Source organism: Esox lucius, chromosome 21, assembly GCF_011004845.1.
Source record: "Esox lucius isolate fEsoLuc1 chromosome 21, fEsoLuc1.pri, whole genome shotgun sequence".
NCBI lineage: Eukaryota > Metazoa > Chordata > Actinopteri > Esociformes > Esocidae > Esox > Esox lucius.
Window position 1 is genome coordinate 20,691,329 of NC_047589.1, and position 25,464 is coordinate 20,716,792.

At 42.8% G+C, this 25,464-nt stretch overlaps 1 protein-coding gene across 1 annotated transcript in view; it reads right to left on the reverse strand.

Annotated features, from left to right (window-relative positions):
- The window catches only part of reck (reversion-inducing-cysteine-rich protein with kazal motifs), a 48,718-nt gene that overhangs the window by 19,597 nt on the left and 3,657 nt on the right, over nt 1–25,464 (reverse strand). The window contains exons 2-10 of the mRNA XM_010885703.4: nt 9,789–9,847; nt 7,091–7,165; nt 5,723–5,759; nt 5,360–5,445; nt 5,230–5,277; nt 3,521–3,554; nt 2,630–2,827; nt 2,197–2,461; nt 1,448–1,621 (exon numbers count right to left, since the gene is read on the reverse strand). Coding sequence (XP_010884005.2) covers nt 1,448–1,621; nt 2,197–2,461; nt 2,630–2,827; nt 3,521–3,554; nt 5,230–5,277; nt 5,360–5,445; nt 5,723–5,759; nt 7,091–7,165; nt 9,789–9,847 — 976 coding nt within the window. The remainder of the gene's footprint in view (nt 1–1,447; nt 1,622–2,196; nt 2,462–2,629; nt 2,828–3,520; nt 3,555–5,229; nt 5,278–5,359; nt 5,446–5,722; nt 5,760–7,090; nt 7,166–9,788; nt 9,848–25,464) is intronic.

The following is a 25,464-nucleotide window of genomic DNA, read 5'->3' on the forward strand; positions in this document are numbered from 1 at the left end:
ACATGGTCAACTAGTCTGTAGTACAGTCACATGGTAAACTAGTCTGTAGTACAGTCACATGGTCACACAGTCTGTAGTACAGTCACATGGTCACACAGTCTGTAGTACAGTCACATGGTCACACAGTCTGTAGTACAGCAACATGGTCAACTAGTCTGTAGTACAGCAACATGGTCAACTAGTCTGTAGTACAGCAACATGGTCAACTAGTCTGTAGTACAGTCACATGGTCAACTAGTCTGTAGTACAGCTACATGGTCAACTAGTCTGTAGTACAGCAACATGGTCAACTAGTCTGTAGTGTGTCACATGGTCAACTAGTCTGTAGTACAGCAACATGGTCAACTAGTCTGTAGTACAGCTACATGCTCAACTAGTCTGTAGTACATCCATATGCTCAAATAGTCTGTAGTATATCCACATGGTCAACTAGTCTGTGGTATATCCACATGGTCAACTAGTCTGTAGTACAGTCACATGGTCAACTAGTCTGTAGTATATCTACATGGTCAACTAGTCTGTAGTACAGCCACATGGTCAACTAGTCTGTAGTACATCTACATGGTCAACTAGTCTGTAGTATATCCACATGGTCAACAAGTCTGTAGTATATCCACATGGTCACACAGTCTGTAATATAGCTACATGGTCAACTAGTCTGTAGTACAGCTACATGGTCAACTAGTCTGTAGTACATCTACATGGTCAACTAGTCTGTAGTATATCCACATGGTCAACAAGTCTGTAGTATATCCACATGGTCACACAGTCTGTAATATAGCTACATGGTCAACTAGTCTGTAGTATATCCACATGGTCAACTAGTCTGTAGTACAGCTACATGGTCAACTAGTCTGTAGTATATCCACATGGTCAACAAGTCTGTAGTATATCCACATGGTCACACAGTCTGTAATATAGCTACATGGTCAACTAGTCTGTAGTACATCTACATGGTCAACTAGTCTGTAGTATATCCACATGGTCAACAAGTCTGTAGTATATCCACATGGTCACACAGTCTGTAATATAGCTACATGGTCAACTAGTCTGTAGTATATCCACATGGTCAACTAGTCTGTAGTACAGCTACATGGTCAACATGGTCCCGTATACCTCAAGTGTCCTATTTTGTCTTTCACTTGTGGATGTGCAAGCATATCAACGCAACAGAATGCAGCTGTTAAACTGATTATTGTTTTAGTTAGTGCAGTAAAGTAGGGAGGAGAGCGACTGTTAATCTGAGTGCTCCTGTGTGGCTCTGTTGGTAGGAAGGTAGCAGTAACAAAGCAACATCGAAATCGTATCTAAAACGTGTAATGAATGGAAAGGTTTTCAGAAAATGAGGAAATAATGTTTTTTTTAAACACACAGCGAGATTTCCCTGGGCAGTTTAGGCCGGTTCTAAACAAAACCCCTAGAATGTAGCAGTAATAATAATGCAGACCTGTTGTTGAAGTTGGTGCAGTAGGCCAGGTCCTTGCAGCCCAACTGGCAGGGTTCCCTGACATCAGCCAGGCAGGTGATCAGGTCTGTCTCCACAGCGTTGTACTCACACATCTGGTCAAATTCCTGCCAGGTTTGAGTGCCCCAGTTGGTGCTAATCTCCTGACACATGTCCCTGTAAAAAAGCAAATCACATATAGTTTTGAAAGCCCTTATCACATTAGCAGTTGCCACAAAGTACTTTTACTCAGTCTAAATACCCAGTCTAAAACCCTAAAGAGCAAGCAATGCCAAGGCAGACAGTCGCTAATAACATTTCCCTAGAAGGAAGTGAAGCCTCTTGAGTGTTCTGGCTGTACTGGGTACATTTAAACAGAAGCACAACACGTAAAGACACCCAATTAAATGTTCAGAACCTACAGTTTTTAAACAGGTGAAGTAGAGCTCTGTAATCAGTAATAAAGTATACAGGCGTGATATCACACTATCCTGTAAGTATCACGTAAACGGTGCTGGCCTGAAACCCTTCTGAAGTAGATACTCTGGAAAACTAGGGATAGTGCAATTTTTTCTGGGAAAACAAACCCTTTGAGTTTAAAAGGATACATTTCGTCTGCTTACCCCTTTCAGTAAACACACAGCTACAAACACTGAAAATCAGCTTATATCCTTTCCTGCACGGCACTGTAAATGTAAACCCCCCCTAACCTCTGAGGGGAACCACTTCGGCGGACAATGAATCCAGCTAACCTGCACAGTGACGTATTGGCTTTGGAGCAGCAATGCAACTTGGCGCCGTCCATCTTGGCGGTGGGCGAGGTCTCCGTCTCACTCTTGGTGGGGGGATGGGCGCTGCCCAGAAAACACTGCCACAGGGGGTCCTGAGGGAGGGGCTGGCTGCCGCACTCGTCGATCAGGCCTTCCATAATCTCGTGCTCCGTGGTCATGGTGCGGAGGATGCGCCGGCAGGCCACCTGGCAGTGGGGCTCACTGGCACGCTCGCAGCAGTACAGACCTGGACGGAGGGAGTGGAGCACAGACGCAACTGGCTAGAACTGGTCACGTGACCAATATGTATTTTCACCTTGTTTGTCCAACCCAGGGACCGACTACATGCACTGTTATTGAACCTCAAAACCTTGTTACATTATATTTATCCAGAATGGTCCGGATGACCACTCACTGTCTATGGGGCTCTTGATTGGGTAGGACTTTGTGTAGTTGCCCACGCAGCCAATGAGCTGGGGGCTGACGCTCTGGCAGTAGTCCTTGACGGCCTTGATCTGAGAGACCGTGGGGGAGGAGTCTGTCCGGAAGATGGCCTGGCAGTACTCTCGGCAGTTGGTGTGTCTTCCAGCGTAGCTGCAGCATACAGAACCCACTAACACACACACACACACACACACACAAAGACAGACGCAACACGCAACACGCAGACAGAACATACAAACACACACAACATTGAGCATCAGGACAGTTACAACATGATACCACCACTATTTCCCATAGATGGACTTCTAAACAGAATCTAGTGGATAATAACTATTCATTATAAAGGACATACGTTCATTTCTTCATATTATAACTCAGTATGATGTACGCAATGTCTGAGCTGAAAACATCCAGAGTAATGTAAGTAGACATTTAGGCTGTCTAAGCACTTGTTCACGACTGCAGATTTAAAAAGGGCTTTAAAACATAAAAGTCTAATGAAATATGAACAGTGACCACTACAAGTGGTCTGTGGTTGCCAGACTTAAGGAAATGCCAGACTTATCATCCATGACATCCCCCAGAGGCATGTCTTTCACGCTGTAATGGACTTGTCTGCAGGGCAGTTTCACACCACCACACTGCAGCCCTGAATACAAATATGGATTATGGGGGCTGACTGACTCAGTGGCAGATTAAATAAGGACCAAAGGTCTTGACGTTGCCTTTCGGGCATGTAAATAGTTCTCTTCAAGCAGAGTGGCGAGTCTTTCCTTCTTACACAGGTCAGAGTAAACAGATAGGTCGTGCTCTGATTGGCGCACATGGGGTCGTGGCCTGTTGTGGAGATGTGGAGACTTACTCTCATTTTTGGTGATACAGCTATAGAGCGGTTTCTGAAAAGGAGATGAAAAACACATGAAATGTAACTGTTATTATGTCAGCTCTATTCATCACATTTCAACCGGCAAGATTAAACCTCCTTGATGCACCTTCTGCTCTTCTTCACTCACCCTCAAACTGCATATATTCCACTTTTTCCCGTCTCACTCTCTATCTCTCTCTCTTTATAAACATACACTCACCTGAAGGATTTTTAGGAACACCATACTAATACTGTGTTTGACCCCCATTCGCCTTCAGAACTGCCTTAATTCTACGTGGCATTGATTCAACAAGGTGCTGAAAGCATTCTTTAGAAATGTTGGCCCATATTGATAGGATAGCATCTTGCAGTTGATGGAGATTTGTGGGATGCACATCCAGGGCACGAAGCTCCCGTTCCACCACATCCCAAAGATGCTCTATTCATTGGTACAACCTACTCCCAGTCTATAATACACCAAACATATCATTGGTACAACCTACTCCCAGTCTATAATACACCAAACATATCATTGGTACAACCTACTCCCAGTCTATAATACACCAAACATATCATTGGTACAACTTACTACCAGACTTAAACTGGTTCTATGACGAATGTACACAATATTGGTTTTATATTTTAAATTACCGAAGGAAGATCCCTCACCCATAAACACATGCACCTGATTTCAAGCAAATCTATGTTTTGTTCACACTTTATTGCAAAACTCAACACACAACATGACTAGTTGAGCACAAGTCTCATCATGCTGTCATGTGGAGAAAAAAAAAGTTCACTAAAAAGGGCCACAGGTACCCTTTTTCAATGTTGCATCAATTGTCCAGACTTTAATAAATAAAATACAGTGAACTATTTAGTGAAAATGTATTGGACAACTGTGCTGACCTCCCTGTTTTCTGTACTCTAAATCTGTATGCATTAGCACACGCAGGACAAGTGCTAAATTCACTGGAGGAATTCTGGAACACATTATAATAATTGATTCATTAATATCTTTTTATAATAGTGTTTTCTCGCCAGCGTGCAATGGGTATTCAGTACAGTCATTGTACTGTCACACGCTTTTGTGTGACTTTCAAAAAGTGAGCTTATAGTTTCGAGAAAATGTGTACACGATCAGGAAATGGGTGTTGGCAGTTATGAAAACTGTAACAGCTCCACCTCATCTTCTCAGCAGGACTTGGATCTAAGAACGATCTCTACTGTGTGCTCCATCCTCATTCCCTTCCCTACTCTCTGACCTTTCGTCCAATGAGTTGTGTGAAGAGCGTGAGGAGACAAGAAACAAGGAGTATGCAATTGGGATTTTATGTCTGGGTGGTTTTAGAAATTAAAAACCCGCTCTACCATTGAGTTGCATAGGTCTGAATTAGCTTACACTGATGAGAGCAGCTCCAATCAGAGCTAAGCTAATTACTGCCCTCTAGGGTGCTTCACAGACAGGAAATGATCTCATTAAAGGTTAGGGAGGCGGACCGTGGTGAGATGGACCGCAAAGATGTAACATTGCCTTCAGCTCTTGAAATTGCAGCAAGGCACGGTATGTTTTTCAGGGCAGATGAAGGCCAGTGAAAAAAAGAGAGTTCCAAAACGACATACTGTGTTAACTGCAAAAGAAAAAATGCACAATTGCTAGTTCAGCACATTAATACACAATGACCGCACAGTCTTGAATTACTCACCTCGGTGTCTTTTTTGCAGACTTTGGTGATGTCGTTCTTGGAGGATGCCTATAGGATTGGGAAACAATGATTTGACCAGAAAGGCTTCAATGTGTAGGGGAGCAATGGGTGAAACCAACCTTCCCCTTACCTGCTTGCACTCCCTTCGGCACTCGGCTGAGATGGCCAGCTCACAGCAGCCCAGGCCCACCCAACCATCGGACTTCCTGGATGCGCCTGTGGACAAAGTTGACCTCCGTTACCAACCAACACCCGCTGGGTGTATCATTGTAATATATAAAGCACGGGTTAACTTTATCCTCTTGTCAGAGGTTTGCTAAACATTTAGACTTCATTCTGGACTTATATGGACACTCAGTTAGGGCTGGCAGGAACTCAGTGGTGAGGTAGGGAAAAATACTTTTCCATCTGGGAGGCATTATGTTCTGTTCCGACAGGTGGAATTGTCTGCTGGAGTAACACATCCCTTTGAACCGCGGCACGCAGATCTTACCAGGTAGTGTAGAGTTGATGCAGGTCCAAAGTTCATTCTGTTAAACAAGGAGAAAGGTCAGAGTGTTACAAGCAGATAGCCAACGCCAAAACAAGCAAGAGGACAGGAGAAGTAAATAGCCAGTTCGTAACAGAACAACAGTTGGTTTTAATAAACAGTGCTTTTTTTTGACGGCAGGACGAGTTGTCGAAGGTCTTGTGTTGGGAAGAAGTAAGTATGAATTAACAACAGAAAAACTAAGGATGTTTGTCCATTGCTAGTTATTCGTTTCGAAGTGTTTGTGTTTCAAAGAACATCAGAGAGCTCTTGGCCTCTGTGTAAAACAATCAACGGAAATTTGCATGGGTCATTTAATTTCACAAAAACGCTTTATAAAGCTGCCATCTAATCCAAAAATATATATTAAATATGTTATTGCAATGGAAAAAAACCCACTGAGACCTACAAAACCATAATATCTTTGTGGTAACAGACTGTAGAGTTAATAACACACAAACAGCACAGCCCTGTCTGGACAGAGAACACATCCAGAGGGAGCAGCCCTATACATGATTATCAACTGTATAAACTTGATATCCCTCCCTCTCTTTCTTTCTCTCTCCCTCCCTTCCTCCCGCTACCTCTCTCTCTCTCTCTCTCTCTCTCTCTCCAGCCCTAAACAAGATGATCAACTTTATAAACTGGATATTGTCTGAGTTTCAGTTCCATGTGTCAATGTAAACACTATCTGATGTCTGTTGGCCCTTGAAGAGAGAGGCCGCTGTCAGCAGGCATCACCATTACTAAAAGAAACAGTATCTTTAGGTGAAGTATAAACATGATTTGCGATGAAAGGGAACCTAAGAAGGTTTGGAACATGAAGGATGACTGGAGGATGGGGGAGGTGGGGTTATAGCAGCACTCCAGTACAACTGCTATTACACCTTACAGAGCCAAGGAAACCACTTTCAGATGTTTTCTGTTGTCTGAATGTGGGCAGCGTAGTGGAGCTTCACTCCTAATATGCATCTGAAATGGGTGAATTAGCGCAGGACACGTACTCTGTATAAAAATGTATTTCATTCAGGCTAATGACAGACTAGTTTCTAACTGGCTATTTGGAGCAGTGTAGATGAAAAGCAGTTGGGCGAGACAGGTTTGTAATTACACATTGGTGGGTGGTAAAAGTGTTTAGCCTGGTTGCACGTCCCGCTCTTTGATACTTTAATACTTGTAGCCAGACCAGGTGCAACAGACTTTTGAAATAAGCTTATAAGCTTTGCCATGGCCAATGGAATATTTCCTGTGTTGAAATTAAAGATCTCAGAGCCAACTTCCTTACAGACATATTTCACTGAAGTCTACTTCAGACAAGAAATCGCCACCTACCATGGAGTCTGGACAGTAGCTGGGTAGTCGCTGTAGTAGGTGCTTCAAACGGGATTCGCTTTTTATGGTGGCGAGCTGGAAACAGAAAGCAGTATATTAAAATACATTCACAAACACGTTTTTCACCAAGAACCAAGTTCATTTCTACGTAAAAACCTCTGTAAGTTCTGGACCATTAATTGCTCAATAATCTATCTAGAGTGAAATTCAGCAACAGTACAGTGACGACAACAGCCATTTGCTCACACGTTCTTTTCACTCAGCTGACAAGAATCATGTTTGCCTGACAAAACGCATCATCCCCAAATGGCTGATGAGTTAACACTATTCAGACACACGCTTAGCTCTGCAGGCCCTGTGACCCACCTACATGAAAGGGGGGGGGGGCCCAGTGACAGCGGATGGCTGTGGCCTTGTCAACACAGGGGGGAGAGCTCTGAGTTCACTCTCACTCGGCCTGGGAGAATCCTGCGCTTGCCAACACCCTCTGGCTTTAGCGCAATGTCATGAAATTATTGTGTGGAGATTTCTGGACAATTCGTCATTGAGCTGTTAAAGTCTGTGCCGATGATGGGAATGGGGAGGACCTGTTGTTTTTGATTGGTCACTTTCATTCCCGTTGTTGTTTAACTTCACAAAAATGACCTCTGTTGGATTCAATGTGAGACTTCCACACTTTAGTTAGTGCTAGCGTAGCTAATTAATTAATATCTAGTTGCCTTAGTATAATAGAGTATATCAGCACTGAAGCTAAACAGCATCGCCCCGGGGCCTTCTTTGTGAAGTGGACATCCACACAGAAGTTTTTCTTAAACCTTCATTTAAAAAAACTGAGGCCACGGTCACTTTTACAGCGACAAAAATAGAATTACAAAAAACAAATACATCAACCAAAAATAAATCAATAATAATAATATTTAAAAATGAAAAACACATCCATCCTCAACCAAATCATCTGAACAGCCTCAAACCCATTCGGACGATTGTTTCACAAACTGTCTGCCAAAAAACAAAACCTTAATTTGCCAAACTCAGTTGACTGACCAACTGAATTGCTAGAGTTATCTATCCCTAAAACTGAATTTGGTAAACTTCAGGTCAATTATGCTGTTAAGTATAGTGGATGTTTATGTTAAAGGTCTTTATAAATAAAAGCACATCAATGTAAAAAAAATAATATATGAAATCTAATAGGGCCAACCAACTTCATGGTAGATAAGGTGACGAAAAGGTCCCTGCATTCATTTAGATAATGTAACTACAGTCTAGGTCTGGTAGGTGCGAGACTGAACAATCTGCTTTCTACAGTAAGAACACCATTTTCTTGTTAACATCTTTCCCAACGCCTCATTATGTATAGTCTATCTGTGCTGTGTTTGAGGCTGGCCCAGTTTTGGCTGTGTTGAATTGGGCCCAGTCTGGGATATGTTCAGTCAAGCTGACACCTGGGTCTGGTTATTGAGAGGTTTAATCTGAGTGATTAGGTTGGCTTGTTCCCTGTGCTGTTCGGGCATTCACACGATTTATCATTTTACTCCACAGAAACTAACTTCCTACAGTTGCAACATTCCCAAAAACAGTACATTCAAAAACAAAATCAGCAGATGAGCGCTGACTGCTTGGCTGTTATTCAAAGGCAAGTCAGTATCTCTTGGGTCATGGAAACCAATAATCTTTCCAGACCACTAAAACATATCTCTGTGTCACTCATGCACGTTCCCCATCTTTTATAGATACAATACGTGTAGTGCCAGACTCTATAGACTGGAACGGTCCTAACATGGAACCCTGAGGAACATCCCAGAAAAATACAATTTCTCTTGAAAAACATTGCAACTCGCGAGGACGCTAACAAGACGTCCATTATCCACCTGCCTTTTCCCCCTTTTCTCTATGTCAGTCTTATTTCTTCCCTTGCTGTCACACCCCCTCTCTTTGTCATATGTGTCTCCTCCCCGCAGTGGCAGGGCCAGGCCTGGGGACCGAGGGATTCAACACTACAGGCTCAAAAAGGCTCCTTTCTGTTTGTTTCTTTCTGTTTCTCCGTCTCTGTGTCTATGCGTCTCTAAAGTAAAGGCAAGGAGTTGTCCTCCACCAATAAGGACCCAGTGTTAGGAAGTAGGGTTTGTTCTCCACCAATCAGGACACAGTGTTAGGGACTAGGGAAGGTTCTCCAAAAAGGATTCAGTGATGGAGACTAGGTAAGAATAGGGTTAACTGTATACTCAACTCTTTATTGAATCTATAAAAATGAACAATGCCTTTCCGATTTCTTTTTCATGTCTCCGTGAAGTAAACACAGAGGGCATAGATCCAATAAAGTGAGGACTGCCTTTTCAGATTCCCTCACTACATTAAAAAGGAACCAACGCACAGAGAGACATGGATATCTATATATCTATATATATGGAGAGGGGAAGAGGGACAAAAAGAAGAGAGCCCCATCAACTGCTCCTAACTCAAATGGGAGACAGGGGGGCTTTTATACTAGCTCGCAGGGCTATACTTCAAAGGACAGACAAGAAAAAAACAAAATGTCAGTGATCTTCATCAAATAGTTTCTATTTATCTGCTCCAAATAATACTGAGACCATTGTTCTGGTGCTGAAAACCTCTTGCTGTTGTCCTTTATACTGTGTTTGTGCTTACGTATGTATGTGTGTCTGTGTGCGTGCTGAGCGTGTACAGCCTTCCTTACCTGATCGCATGCTTCCCTACATGGTGAGAGCTCCGCAGCATGATGACAGCAGGAGGGGTCTGTAGAGACACAGACAGACAGACAGAGACACAGACAGACAGACAGAGACACAGACAGACACACAGAGAGACAGCCAGAGAGACAGACATACAGACAGAGAGACAGACAGAGAGAGAGACAGACAGATAGACACAGACATACAGACAGACAGAGAGTCAGACAAACAGAGAAACAAACATAGACAGACAGAGAGACAGACACAGACAGACAGAGTGACAGACGTACATACAGATTAGTATTTGGTGAGTTCGTCTTTGATTTCAGCACTAACTCCCTCCACACCTTGTTTCATACTAAGCCCCGGCGTGGAGAGGCTTTCCAGGCGGACGGCACCTTGGAATCCACCCATAAATATAAGGGATTCACCGTGGCTTAATAAAATAGTGTAGCTTTGGGACTACGTGATGGATTGATTTTGGCATTACAGCAGAGCTGATGTATTTGTCTCAATACGCCGATGTAATCCTTGTGTGCTTTGTGTCTTGTCAGCAATGTCTGCAATGTAAACAGATCTGGATTACGCTTGTGTATTCTACCCATTCATAGCAACAAGGCATGTATTCTCTGATTAACCAAAACCTATCTCCTCAAAGTAGCCAAATGTAAGAACATAACACAAACATTTAATGAGTTGACAATGAACAAACAATGAAGTGCAAACGACTGGAAACATTCACAATATTCTGAAAATAAATGTTTATTTGGTAGGTGAATTGTAGCTTTGTCCTGGTAAAATTAAGAAATGTGCTAACATATATTTTACAAAAAAAAAAAGGCTTAATGAAATCCAGAGAGAGGATGGTTAGAAAGAAATGATGGTGATGGAAACAACTACTGATAGTGTACAGTGCTATGTTTATTATTTCCTGATTTTATTATTATTTTCTGTCTGGCTATATTTCTGCTTCTATACTCTTCTTCATAACTCTCACTAAATAGTTGTCAGGTGCCATGTCACAAGAATTCCATTGTGCAGGACGACACTGTGTTGATCGGTGCATTTGACAGATAAACCTTGAAACAGGGCACAGAAAGATGTAGAGTGCCAGGAGCGTGAGACGATGGAGAGAGATGGGGAGATGATATGAGATAGAGCAGATAGAGAGAAGAGCCAAGAAGGGGAGATAAGGGGAGGAGACGAAGAGAGAAGACAGAGCGAGAAGGGTGGGGGGGGGCTTGGATGAAAAAACCTCAGATCACATGTTCACATCAGACCCCGTATATTACAAATAATAATCAGAGCAAGGGAAAACATTTATTTTGCTCTCTCTCTCTCACAGTCTTAAAAAAACATTAGTATCTGTTTATGCTCCTTGAGAAAATGTCGCCATTATCAAAATTGACTCCTCTCTCTTTCTCTGGCTTTTTTTCTTTCATCTCTGCCTAGACTTCGGTTCTCCTAATTTCTACATCTCCTCCTTTTCCATTTCTGATCCAGGCTAAATCCTTTCATCAACTTGATTCTATCATTTTTTTTTCCCTTTTCCTGGTGTTCTTAATCTCGATTTAGTATTAGGAGACGAGCTAAAGGAGCAACAACAAACAGCAGCGTCAGTGGAGATGAAAAGGCTCTGGGGTCTAAGTGCTGCATCAGTGACCATCTGTGGTGCGTCCGACTGGGTCTGGTGTGGGTTTTGTCCTGGTCCGAGTCTGGACTCATAAAAACCAGAACCATTGGTAATGAAATACAGAGCATCTCTCTGGCATGACCCTGAGCAGAAGCGTTTAAAGTATGTCCGTGTGTGTGTTTGACAGCGAGTGTGTGTTCCTGTGTGTGTGTCAGCGTGTGTGCGCTTATGTGTGTGAATAAGTGTGTGTTCACATATGTTTCCTAACCTAACTACATCTTGGGGACAAAAATGTCCACCCACTTTGAAAAAGTCAGTTTTTGGCATTAGTGTTAGGTTTAGGTGATAAATTACAAATGGGGGAAGCGTTAGATTTAGGGTTAGGCATTAGAGCTATGTTAAGTTTAGACATAAATGTTACATTACTGATGACAAGGTTAAGTTGAGGTTAGGGTTAAAGTTAGAATAAGGTTTAAGATCAGTAGGAATGTTTTTTTTTTTTATTTGGTGTCCCCATTTATATAGGTAAGTAAACGTGAGTTTGTCTGACAGAGTGCACTTGTACTATGCTTGTGAGGGCCAGATGTCCAGATGGTAAAACATGGCAAATAATGACTTTTGAGGACATTTTGCAGGACATTCATACAAAATAGCTTTTTAGGTTTGGGGTTAAGATTAGGATTAATGTTATAATGGGGTTTTTTGAGGTTAAAATTACGGTATTCAGTTATGGTTAGGGCTTAGATAGAAGGATACATAATTTTTTTATGGAAATCTACTATGATCCCAAAAAGGTTCTCACTAGAAATAAAACAAGTGTATGAGTGTGTTCCTGTGTGTGTGTGTGTGTGTGTGTGTGTGTGTGTGTGTGTGTGTGTGTGCGTGCGTCTGTGTGCCATTTGCATGCAATCTGTGGTGTTTTCTTAGCACCACAACAATGTGTCCATCACTGCTGTTGTTGTTTAGAGGTGAGACAGCCCTCCAGTCTGACGAGCTACGCTAAACAAAAGCAGTCACATGGATGGAATGGTTTCCATTGGCTTAAAACAATGTTAAAGTCATAAGGAGGACAGGGAGTGAACACAATGACCCAGTGTGACTACAACAACGCTAAAAGCAAAGTGCCAAACCGCACCAAAAACAAACCCCGGCACAGCCTGACTCATGGTGGTTAACTATGTAGCAAACACTAACTTGCTTTCTTACCAGAAAAATACATGTCATGTCAACATGTCTTATGAACTCTATTTATTTCGTAAATATTTAACCAGGGAAGTCAGCTAGGAACCAATTTTCATTTTGAATGCCAATTTGGCTACAGGCATTCAACTGCAAGGGGACAACACACAGAACTGCACAAATAATGTAAAAACATATAAACACTAATAGGAGTGGAAAGATATGTTTATGTCATTAGATTTAGGGAAGAAGTATGTGAGTCTAAGTCCTACTCTCTTCAGACACTCACAATCATAAGAATTTGGGTTTTGACTCACCTTTTACAGAGCTAGGAGTCTAGGTTCTGATTCACCTTTCACATAGCTAGGCATCTGGGTTCTGACTCACCTTTCTCAGAGTTAGGCATTTTGGTTCTGACTTACCTTTCACAGAGCTAGGAGTCTGGATTCTGATTCACCTTTCACATAGCTAGGCATCTGGATTCTGATTCACCTTTCACAGAGCTAGGCATCTGTGTTCTGACTCACCTTTCACAGAGCTAGGGTCTGGGTTTTGACTCACCTTTCACAGAGCTAGGGTCTGGGTTTTGACTCACCTTTCACAGAGCTAGGCATCTGGGTTCTGACTCACCTTTCACAGAGCTAGGGTCTGGGTTTTGACTCACCTTTCACAAAGCTAGGCATCAAGCATAGGCATAGGTACCTATATGATCCTCCTTTTATCCCTTTCAGATAAACGTTGCGGCATGGTTTTGGTAATTATTTAGAAAATAACTCTGTATTGTTTATATGGACACCTTTCAGACACAGAAATGTTTAATGATTAGACTGGAAACCTGAGAGGTGAGTCTACCATGCTCAATTCATGGGTGTAATCTGGCATCAGGTTGCTTGCTAATAGTTTCCATTATCTCCTTCTCTGACTCTCTCCTTCTCCGACTCTCTCCTTCTCTGACTCTCTCCTTCTCTGACTCTCTCCTTTTCTGACTCTCTCCTTCTCTGACTCTCTCCTTCTCCGACTCTCTCCTTCTCTGACTCTCTCCTTCTCTGACTCTCTCCTTCTCTGACTCTCTCCTTCTCTGACTCTCTCCTTTTCTGACTCTCTCCTTCTCTGACTCTCTCCTTCTCTGACTCTCTCCTTCTCTGACTCTCTCCTTCTCCGACTCTCTCCTTCTCTGACTCTCTCCTTCTCTGACTCTCTCCTTCTCCGACTCTCTCCTTCTCTGACTCTCTCCTTCTCCGACTCTCTCCTTCTCTGACCCTCTCCTTCTCTGACTCTCTTCTTCTCTGACTCTCTCTCGGTCCTTGTATTCTACGTGAGTCTTCTACAGTGAAACCAGCAACATGTGATAGCACTTTGAGCTGGCCCTGCTACTGTGTCCTCTATCTTCAGAGGAATAGTCATAATGCCACCCACAAGCCACATCAAAGGAATTCCCCTCTTCAAGCCCCCCCTCCCATGCCCAACCTCTCTCTCTTTTCCTGTTGCGGTAGACACATCCACCCCTTCTAATGCACCCCCCAAGCCAACAAACCAACCTTCCTTCAGACTCGCGCCTGGGGACCCCCGACACACAGACGTCACTCTGCCCTGACTTACCTCACTGCTGGCTGAACTATTTTACATGGAGAGGTTCCTGGGCCTTCCTCTCTTTAGTGAATTATGTGAAAAGGGTGAAAGGGCAACATTAATGTCCAGAGATCCTGAATGAGAATTAAGGCCCCAGTAGACCACGGTGGAATAGTGCATTGAACGAAGTATATTTGATGTGTTTGGTATCTTTGGTATCTTTACCGGTATCTACTAACTTACTGGAATAGTCATAAGAATTTAACAATTGCTAGCGAGTCTGCCAAAGCTATTTCATTTCATGGCATAGGAACTTGTTTTTTCTTTCATGGCAAAACAACATACTTTTTTTTTTTATTTGTGAATGACATTTATACAATAACTATCAATAAAGGCAACGATAACTAACTTTTTCATCAAGTGAAAAGACGAGAAAATCATGGAATCTACCAGAAATAATTTATAAATGTCATTGCTCTCAATAGATTGGAACGTAGGTCTTCCATATAAGAGACGCTGTCGTTAACCAGTACGCCACAGCATTACACGTTTCAGCAGTCGCTAGACACCATCGAGGATTGTGTTAAACTGACTAACGTTTCTTATTAAGTTTACCTCCACCACAAATAGAGACTATGAACTGTATTGCTTTTGCCACTGGCCGTTTTAACAGCTTATTAGCCAGTAATAGGCTTACTAGTATCTACTAACCACCTAGGTATAATCCTAAGAATTGAGCAATTGCTAGCAAGACTGAAGATGAACTATTCCATGCCAGAAACAGTCGCAATATAACCATATGCAGTTTCAGCAAGCAAAGTTCTCATCAACACAGAATCATTCACAATGCGTTCTTAGCTTTGTCTGCGAGGATATACAAACTCAGGACCTATAAACCTATTGAAGTCTGCTTCCCTAACCACTACGCTATTTAACAAGGGATAGGCAGTCAGCCAGTCAATCAGTCAGTCATTCAGTCACTCACTCAATAAGAGACATTCGCTCTTCTAGCCGGCTCCACTTACGCGGTCCGGCAAAACAGGGGGTGGGGGGGTAGAGCCGCAATGTTAGCCCAGAAGGAGGTGCATGAACTGACCAATCATATTATGCGAATGTGAACGAAACAAAAAAAAGCTAGAAAAATCTTGTAGCACCCTCGAAAACAATCTTAATTTCTGCAATTACCGAAGAAATTGTGACCATGCACCCACTTTCAAGTGGAAGTAAATTCATCTTTAGCCTTGATGTTGCAAGCCAGTCACACTGGCCAATCATATCCCTTTTGATATTTGTGTAACTGAGGAGAGAAATGGGAGAGAAATGGGAGAGCTATGCTGCGGCAGAAAATAAATCATGTTGCTGAAATGCCAATATCCTGGGTCGAAGCACAAACAAACCAAATTGACATACATTTTGGGGAATAGCTGCTGGAACCCTGTTGTATTAGTTTGCACTGGTTAAATTATTGTTCACTTTCTGTTTACTGGTCCACAGCATCATATGCAATGCCATGCCATGCCATGCCAATTGGCCATATGGTTTTCAAAAGCCCACTACCCTCACCCTGTGAAATGTACCATTTGGTATATATATAGCTCTGCTTCCACACAAGGAACAAGTTGGCCTCCAGAACCCATGAAGATAGCCTATATCCCTACTCCTCTGGGAGTTGGCCTCCAGAACCCATAGTCAAGTCGGACCCAAGTCTGCCTTAAAAACACCCTACTCCTCTGGGACGGAATTACCAATCTGCATGTAACTTGGTGTGTAGCATCTACAGACGAGGTTCTAACAGCGCTATATTTACAAAGTATAGAACGTCATTAAACATTTTGAAAACAAACTGAAAACCTATTGCATTATCTTTTCATTGTTTATTTCAGATTTATTGGAGAGTGGGCTACAGAGTAGACAAGGAGCTAATTATGGGAAATGTCAAATTTGCTTTGATGGTGGCACAGAGAGTACACTATTAAAAACCCAGTCTGCTTCCAGTTTTCATTATTATTGGTTTTCTGTTATTTATTATACCTTGTTTATTTTCCAGTTGATTTTGGCAATGTAAACAGAGAGACAGACAGTGAGACAGAGAGAGGGAGAGAGACATTCAGAGAGAAAGTAGAAAGTAGAAATTCCTTTATGGAACTACTGCACAGCTTTTTATGGTAGGCTAATACAACAACAACAAACAATGAACACTTGCTTCAGCAAAGGAAACTAATGATTTCCATGCCAATAAATAATTTACACTGGAAATGAATTGAGAGAGACAGAGAGATAAAAAGAAATGTGCTAAACACATAATGAAGAATACATTCAGAATTCTGCAATTGTATTCTACGAGTACAACACAAAATCTCAAATAAAGCATATCCAGTAATCATCAAAATCTAGAAACGAGTTGTTGAATTTCACACCCAACTAAAAAAGAGAGCAATCCTTAAACCTTTCATAACGAAGCCCTTATCTACAGAGATAAACCTAGAGACAAGCATCTTAAGTCAGCTGGTTTTGGGGCTCGGTTTACAAACTCAAACAGACCCCACAGAGCCCCAGAAGAGAAACACAGATCCAACCTAATCATTAGAAAATAAAAGGAGAACTATTTGACACACTGGAAAGAATCAACCAAAAACAGATCAAATTGGAGTGCTACCTTTCCCTAAAAGGAAAGTACAGTTGCAGAAAAGCAAACATTAAGAAAACATTTCCAATAGGGTTCTAGCAACTGCTTGGTCCCCTAATTAACGAAAAACTTGACAATGTATAGACTCAGTGAGCAGGGCGTTTGTATAAAATTATTCTTGGATCTGTATAACCTCAGACAATACAAACCCATTAATAATTTGAAACACCCATATCTATTAAATAATAAAAAAAAATGAAAATATTGCAATTTGCAACCACAGTGGCGAGATTTCAGATCCAGTATCATGAGAAAAGGGAAACCAGAGGGACACACATAATATTAGCACACTGTTACAACACTTTACATGCAAAAAGGGTAAAAACACTTTTCGACGTAAAAAGGGTAAAAATACATATGTGAATTTAATTTAATTGAGAGAGGCACACAGGGAGAGTGTGTTAGAGTTTGTCTGACAGAGAGTGGGAGAGAGACTGAGAGAGACACAAAGACAGAGAGAGATAAAGAGAGAGACAGACAGAGAGAGAGCAGAAGGGAACTCTGGCAGGAATTCAGGCAAAAAAGTGTAAATGGGTCAGCACTTGACAGCCTTCTGAAGCTGATCAAACGGCAACAAGACCCAGAAAGAGGGAGGGACGGTTTACAATATGGGTCCATGGGACCCCGTGGCTTTCACACAGAGGGAGCTGCCACAACAGCCTCTGGATTCCATTTGAGCCCTGACCGACACTGTGTCGCGGTGAGGAAGAGCAGGCCTTGGCTCCCTGGGTCTGTTCATTTGTGTCTCCCACAGTCCATGAAAGGAGTAGAGACGTCCAGCCATGACTTCCACCACATACAGAACAAAAAATGATACAATAATTCCAGCTTTCAACAACACAACAATCCGAAGAACACAGAAAAATCAACGAAGGAATGGCTTGCAAAAAGGCAGATCGGTGTCCTGGAATGACACTGACACAACCCTGACCTCAATCCTATCAAAAATCTGTGGACTGACTGACAGAGATTTCCTCACGATTTCAATGAGCTTGAACTCTTTCGCAAAAGAGGAATGGCGCTAGATTGATAGAGTACACCGTCATGTTCGTCCAACAGGGCACCAACCAAGTTCTAAACATGTCAATGGTTTGAATATTTACGGAGATGAAACACTTAGTTTTTAATTTTCAATAATTGGGCACTACATTTTCAATAATTTTGCACACAAGCTTGTTGGGGTATTGTTTGTAGATCGAGGGTAAAAATTATTTTATTTTCATAATTATAAAAAGTTTACAAAACAAAAGTGTAGAGGTCTGAATACTTTCCAAAGGCACATATACATACATATACACATGTACATACATACAATATACAGGACGCTGTAAAAACGATAAGCCTTCCTGGACAGACAGCAGAAGTATAGGAAGGAGATACCAGCCAGCTGTACAGGAGGGGGGGCGCAGGCTGGGCCGGGCAGGGCATGGAACACATCAGACCCAGTCATCCTCCGTTAAAGCGAGTTAGCGCAAGCCACGCTAGCAGCATAGCAGGACATGCTACAGGGAGAGCCAGGTGTCAGCCGAGCCGATCCGAGCAGCCCTGCAGAAGCCTGCTTTATGGCCTCCATTGGTCTGGCACCACTCCCTTAACAAGCTGCTATTTTAATGGCACCAATGACACAGTACGGCGGACCATTCAGCCTTCAGCCTGTGCCCGTACGTCGCTGCCTGCCCCCCTTTTTGTGCTCCCTGCTCCAGAAAGAGAGGAACACGAGACATTCAGCTGGGGCCAAACAAATTACCCGTTGCCAAGGGCAGCCAATTGATAAAAGCCATGGCAACGGCACAAATTTGTGCATTGTTGTTTTCTACTTTTTTTTGCGACCTTTGTGTTTCCATTGGGATGAATAGGCCAGCAGTGGATGGTGGGGTGGTATGCAGGGGAATGAATTGGCCAGTCAGGCACGTAATGGACATTGACAGGCTCTGGCTGTGTGTAGTATGGAGAGCTCCTCAGAAACGCACCAGAGCTGGACGCCAGAGGAGCTGCTAATGAGCATAGCTGACCCACAGACAGACATGAGGACACACATAACATACTGTTAAGTACAGTAACAGGACAGAACAGGAAGACAGGATAAGATGACAGGACTGGCAACAATTTTTACAGTAACAGGACCAGTGGAACCGACGCACAGACTATGGTTAGTGTAACAGGACCGGACCACAGACTATGGTTAGTGTAACAGGATTGGACCACAGACTATGGTTACAGTAACAGGAGCAGACCATAGACTATGGTTAAAGTAACAGGACCATCCCACAGACAATGGTTACAGTAACAGAACCGGACCTCAGACTATGGTTACAGTAACATCAGGTCTGGAAGAGGCTGGCTGCCAGATCCATGTAAGTCAGTGACACCTGTTCCTAAAAATTCATTAAAAGAGACCTGTCTGGAAGTCTTTAAGCAATTATGTACCAGCGAGTGGTTGGCAAATAACAATGGATGACAACTAGCAATAAGTACACTATACAACTCTGCTGAACTCACCTTGGGTGACATAAACTCTGGTGAGCATGAGGAGCGGCGAATCCCAAATGAACCCCTTTACCCACCCCCCCCACCCCTGGCCATCCATCTGTGCGTTCCCATGCGCCCCTGCTGGAAGGGGTCCGTAATGACGCAGTTTCTGCTAGTGAAGTGGAATCCCATCCCGGAATGGAAGACCCCAGGTTACCTTTGGGCTTGCGCAGATTCACACAGAACACTGGAAAGGCATGCCTAATATAACGCGTTTGTTTACACCTGATTTTGAGATGTGACACATCTACAAAACTAAATATGTCCTAAATTAAATATTAAATTGTTGAGAATGCTTATTTGTTCTTAAAAGATAGTACATTTTGTAAATTGGAAATCCCCAGGAACATGTGACCATTGAGGGCACTCCGGGAAGTGCATAGCAGATATGGGCTGGTTCACAGGTAATTTGGGTCTGTGTGTGCTTGTGTGTGTGTGTGTGTGTGTGTGTGTGTGTGTGCAGCACAATATTAGTCTCATTTCGGTTTAAGATTTTTGGATAGAAATGTCCACGGGCTTGACCATGGGCACATGCTTATGGTTTCAGATTTACCTTAGCGCTTAAACTGTATTGTCGGTTAAAGCCTATTGTAACAGATCAGGGTCACATCTGAATTTCTTGTGATGCATAGACAGGTGCAGAACGGCCGTACTGGGGGTCTGGGAGCATGGGGGTGGGGGGGTTCAGGTCTACTGAAACCACTGTCAGGATTTGATTCATCATCCCTTATCCACCTATGTATCTGTGCAACATACATGACCGTTGCCATGGTGATCCTACTCTTTGAACTCAAGATGTGACAATACAATTACTCAAGAAAGAACTGTATGTGTCTTCTTCAAAGCCATTATACCCTGAAATGTGTTTTATCCATTTTAATGGATGCAGAGGATTTCTTCTGCCGGGGACAGGCAGAAACTGAAGCCTGTGCTTCAAAGCACGTTGAAATGCTGCTCTGCTCCTTATCACACTGCACGTTGAACCAGGAAGCACTTGCCAGCATCTAAACGGTAGGAAGATTCCCCATTAATTGGCCAGCAACCAAGAATGACCTCGCAGGTGCTCAACCCACCACAAGGAGACGACAGTGTGCTACGAGGCCAGGCAGCACACTCCAACAAAAACCTGAGAAAGAGCTGAGCCAACTGGCATCAATCCCTCCGTGGTCCACGGGCATGATGGGTATGCCATGACCAGGAGCCGTTGGACGCCAGGAGTGGCTGCAAATGACGCAGATGGTGTGTCTGTCTTATAGGTGAGGAATGCAGTGATGGAAGTCAGAAATCAGAAGCACACATAGAAAAAAAACATGAGTTTCACCCCAGGAGATAACGAATGAGTTGGGCCTGCTGTGTTGGGTGATGTGGGGATGTGGAGGAACACATGGCCACTCAGTGGGAGGTCACATCACAATGGAGGCTGTGCTGGGGTGTCTGTTCAACAGGCTTTTCAGAGGCACTCACCTGTCACTATGTGTGGGGGCAAGTTTAATACGAATTGATAAAATGTCTTAAAACCTTTGCGGCGCTCTTGATTAGATTTTCCAAGTGAATAGAAAAAGGGGAGACAAAAACAAACAAGTGAATAATTATATTCACATGATTTCGGAGACACTCCTATCCAGAGTGACTTTTAAAGGAGCAATGTCGATTAAGCGCATTGCTCAAGGATACAACAACCGATATTTCACTAAGCTGGTTCTGGGACTCAAATCATGGATCTTTTGTTTGCAGGCCGTTCTCACAATACTGTTGACTATCCAACATGGATGACCATGGTAGACAGGGTTCAGAGTCATGGGAAGACCAGAGGCTTAGAGGTTAACGGAGGCTAGGCGTCATGGATGATGAACACCAGGGGAGTTGATTTGAGCTTTAGGGAGGCTAGGGGACATGGATGATGAACACCAGGGGAGCTGATTTGAGGTTTAGGGAGGCTAGGCATCATGGATGATAAAGACCAGAGTTGAGTAGTGTTTTTAAAAAGCCAAGATCCATGTATGATGCAGACCACTGGAGTTGAGGTTTAAGTATTCTACTGGAAATGGATGATGAAGACCAGATTTGATCTGAGGTTTACGACGGCTAGGCATAATGGGGAGAGAAAGAGAGAGATGTGGTGAATGTGACAGACATTATAAGAAAGTGAGAGTGTATGCAGCCCATCTGTCAGTGTGTGCATGCGCGTTCAAGAGGGACACACTTCACAGCTCGAAAGCCCGTCTCCTCCCGGTGAGAGCCCCCCATCCTTCTCCCTCACGACTTGAAAGGCGGAAATCAATCACGTCATACATCAAATGCTGTTCTCGTCGTTGGAACAGAGACATCTGCCACGGCGTAGCCCTCCCATTTCCTTCCTCGGCTACAGATATAAAAGGGGACATGAGTGGCCAGTGCAACTGGCCTGCAAAGATCAAAAGGCTAAAGGTGAATTTATACTTCCACTTCTCAGTGGTCCCCATTTGCGCATGAATTGGGTAAATGTGGTTTGTACTGGCCAGGTTTGTGCTTCGCAAAATTCTCGCACATGATTTATATTCTAGCTTTCTTTTGTTTCACTTCATGTTGAAACGAAAGAAAGCATACTCTGATTGGTCGGACGTTCACCCCCCCCAAACCTTTTTAAGCGAAAGATTAGGACTACGCAAGCCTACATTGTTTGACTGCGTGAGACAAATGGTTCAGTGCGCCCTGCAACTGAGGTTTACCGGGGTCTTGATAAGGACACAGGGCACAGACAGGTGGCTGAGAAGGGAGGAGACATGAAGGGAAGACAGGGGAGGAGAGGTCGCCAATGTTGTACCAGGTGGACCCACTGTGAGAGCTCCAAACTGCCCTAAAGATTTAACACCACTATGCATGACATTTGTCTAAAACACTGATCATTTTCAAGCCATTAGGCCTGTGATCGGCTAAAGCTAAGTCAACTCCTCTGACTCAGTGCTGTATCTAGACAAAGTTTTAAGTTTCATGACACTAATGTCTTCAGGCACCAGAAGAAACATCTGCACTGGAGGTCTGCAAATCTGTGCTGTATGTCGACGGCTATCTGGTGCTCTCCATGGCCTCTGTAGTGAGTGTGTGAGTTCAGTAGCTGTGTGGCCCAGTGTGGTTAGAGTAAATCCCTCTGTCCTCACCACAGATCTGTTTGATCCTGCAGTCTTGGCACCAGCCACAGACAGATAGGCCAGTGTTTTCCCAGCTAACATATCTAGGGATAGAGCACATTTTTCTATTGTTGCCCCAGCGTTTTCCCAATGTTTGAGAGTCCAGTTTTTCCATTGGCTGCAAGAATGTGTATGTTAACAAAAATCTCAGGAGAAAGTGTCTAGAACAGCTCGTTATATAAGATTGTATGTTTGGTTTGATGTTGTCCTGACCCTCAGAACACTGGTCACATGAATGTTCCAATGAAAGAATATGAAACAAATCTGAGAATACAGTGAACAGACCAACTTACATTAAAGGTGGAAATTCTCTCCGGAACATTCCAATATAAATGTTAGATAACCTATTTAGTCTTAAGGGAACATTCTCTGAACATGTGGGAGAACATTGTTCATTTAAGTGTTTTGTCTGTCTGCTTGGGCTGGTCAATGCCTTGATTGGTGCTGCTTCATTCAACTATTTTCTCTGTTTATGTTACTGTCCATCTGCATCCATACTCACTAAGTGTTTCTACACTCTGAGTGCTGATATATGATCAGTTCTATCTTTGATATCAAGGCATCAGGAACCCGATCAGAGATCAGTGTTCCAACTCTAAAAGGATGCAAATGTCGGCTCAAAAATCTGACAAAGCTGCTCCATGATTTAGCAGTGGGTGTTTATGTTGGCCGGCCACATTTTCTGGTCAGTCCAATTGTCAGACCAAAGCTGTTTCCCGTTTTCCTCCACAAAACATAAGGCAGGCTTCAAACGAGAGGGAGAGAAAATGGAAGGGGTATTTATGCCAAACAAGGCTGGAAATAGAAGCAGTGCTAGTCCTAGCTGAAGCGTTTAGCCGCCGGTGAAGAGTGGAATTTCAATGCGCAGGACGGAAAAAAAAACACGGCTCCTCATTTCCTGCCAGTCCCCTTCCTGCGTGGACACTATTGAGGAGGTTGCTTCTTCCCTGGCTTCGGACCACGTCGTTTCTCCTAACTACTTGACCCACAACAAACCGTTCCATTTCAATGCCAAATATGCCAGCAAATAACAGAGATAACTTTTTAACCTCTTATTTCCCCTTATTGTGTCCCCAAACCCTGTCCTCTTCTCACCACTGAGACTATCAACAAACACACACACACACACACACATAATAATGAATAGTAAGGGATTCTTGTCTGATGTTTGAGTTACTATCGCATTCCTCCGTCAGCCTGAACCCTCTAGGGGAGAGTTTAATGCTTCTGGGTCAAAGGTGACTTCCTGTGCATTAATTAATTCCAATCTGACAAAATGTGTGTGTGTTTGTGTCTGTGTCTGTGTCTGTGTGTGGGAAGGCACTAAGATTTCCGCTTACCAGAACTACTCCTGAGTCCTAAATTGCTGAAAAGGTACATGCAGGTAGGGATACATACACATGTAGGCGTTTATTAAAGTGAAGTAACATCAAATCTTGAAGATGGACCAAGGCTCATAAATCCCTTCGAGTCATGGTTCGGTTGTCTGTTTTAGCTCGGTGCTCCCTCAGAGGGAGTGAGGTCCAACTAGTGTGACAGCTACATTGAAGGGTTACATTTCTCTCCCCTCACTGAGGCATTAGACAGAACTTTTGCGGAATAAAGATAATTCACGGGGCAATACTAATGTTTGGTCACAGCGAAAATACACAACTAGGAAAAAACACAACTGGGAATCCCAATTGACAATCAACTGACATGATATGTATATATAATCTTTCTAACATCTATGCCAAGATGAATAGCAGACCGCCACTGTTGGTTTACTGCAATTGCAATAGCCCTCGGTCACAGAGTAGGCTGATGACATTTAAAATGTCCAAATACTGGGACAACTGGATAATTGTACAATCCTACATATTAAACATATAATGTACATATTATACACTAGCATATTATTCAAGCCATGACTGACATCACACAAACAGGGCAGAGATAGAGAAATAATTTGGAATCCCAAGGAACCTCAGTGCAGTGAAATGTTTTCCACCTCTCAGATTCGTAGGCTACTGTTACTAATATCTTTCCACCTCTCAGATTCGTAGGCTACTGTTACTAATATCTTTCCACCTCTCAGATTCGTAGGCTACTGTTACTAATATCTTTCCACCTCTCAGCCTCGTAGGCTACTGTTACTAATATCTTAAAGTTGATAGTTAGGGCAGCTAGCTACTGTACAGCAATCAAAATGCAGATATTCTGCTCAGTGCCCTCATGGCCAACTTTTAGCACTACAGCCTACTTTCCACTTGCTACGACTAGCCTGTAGCCATAGCCTACTGGTTGACAAAAATGCTAGGACTTTCAATGAATCTACAGTAAAAAATGGCTAATGTTCCAATAGACAATGGTCAAAATGATTTGACTTTTCCCCAGAAGTGATTATTAAATACAACGACATGGTTATGGGAAGACAATTAAGACTGATCAACTGATCATAGGATGGTTGCATGTGAATGCTCAAGTAAGAGATGTATTTGTAGTTCTTGGTTTTGTTACCTATAAATTAGCGTTTTCTCATTTGTAGTAGTAGACAATAATTGGTTTATTATAAGTTTTGCATTTGGACATTATATTAATATGTCCCAATATTTTAGGTGACCTGAAACAGGGACTTGGTATAAAAAGTGTTGTCATTGGTGTATACCGCCAAAAGCAGAAACAATTATTCATTGTACCAATAATAATACTTTCCTTGGAAACCCCTCCTTGGAATTCCACATTTCTCACATCAGTGGTTAACAGATAAATTATTTGCATTTATTTCACAGAAAAACACTCAAATGCTCTTCAGAGAACTACGTGAAACCTAAAGAGTATTTGTAACGTAAGGTAAAAATGGACCAAGGACTAGCTAAGAAAACATGAGCGTGTGTAATGCATGCTGTGCCTGGTAATTGTTTGAAAAAATATCTGTG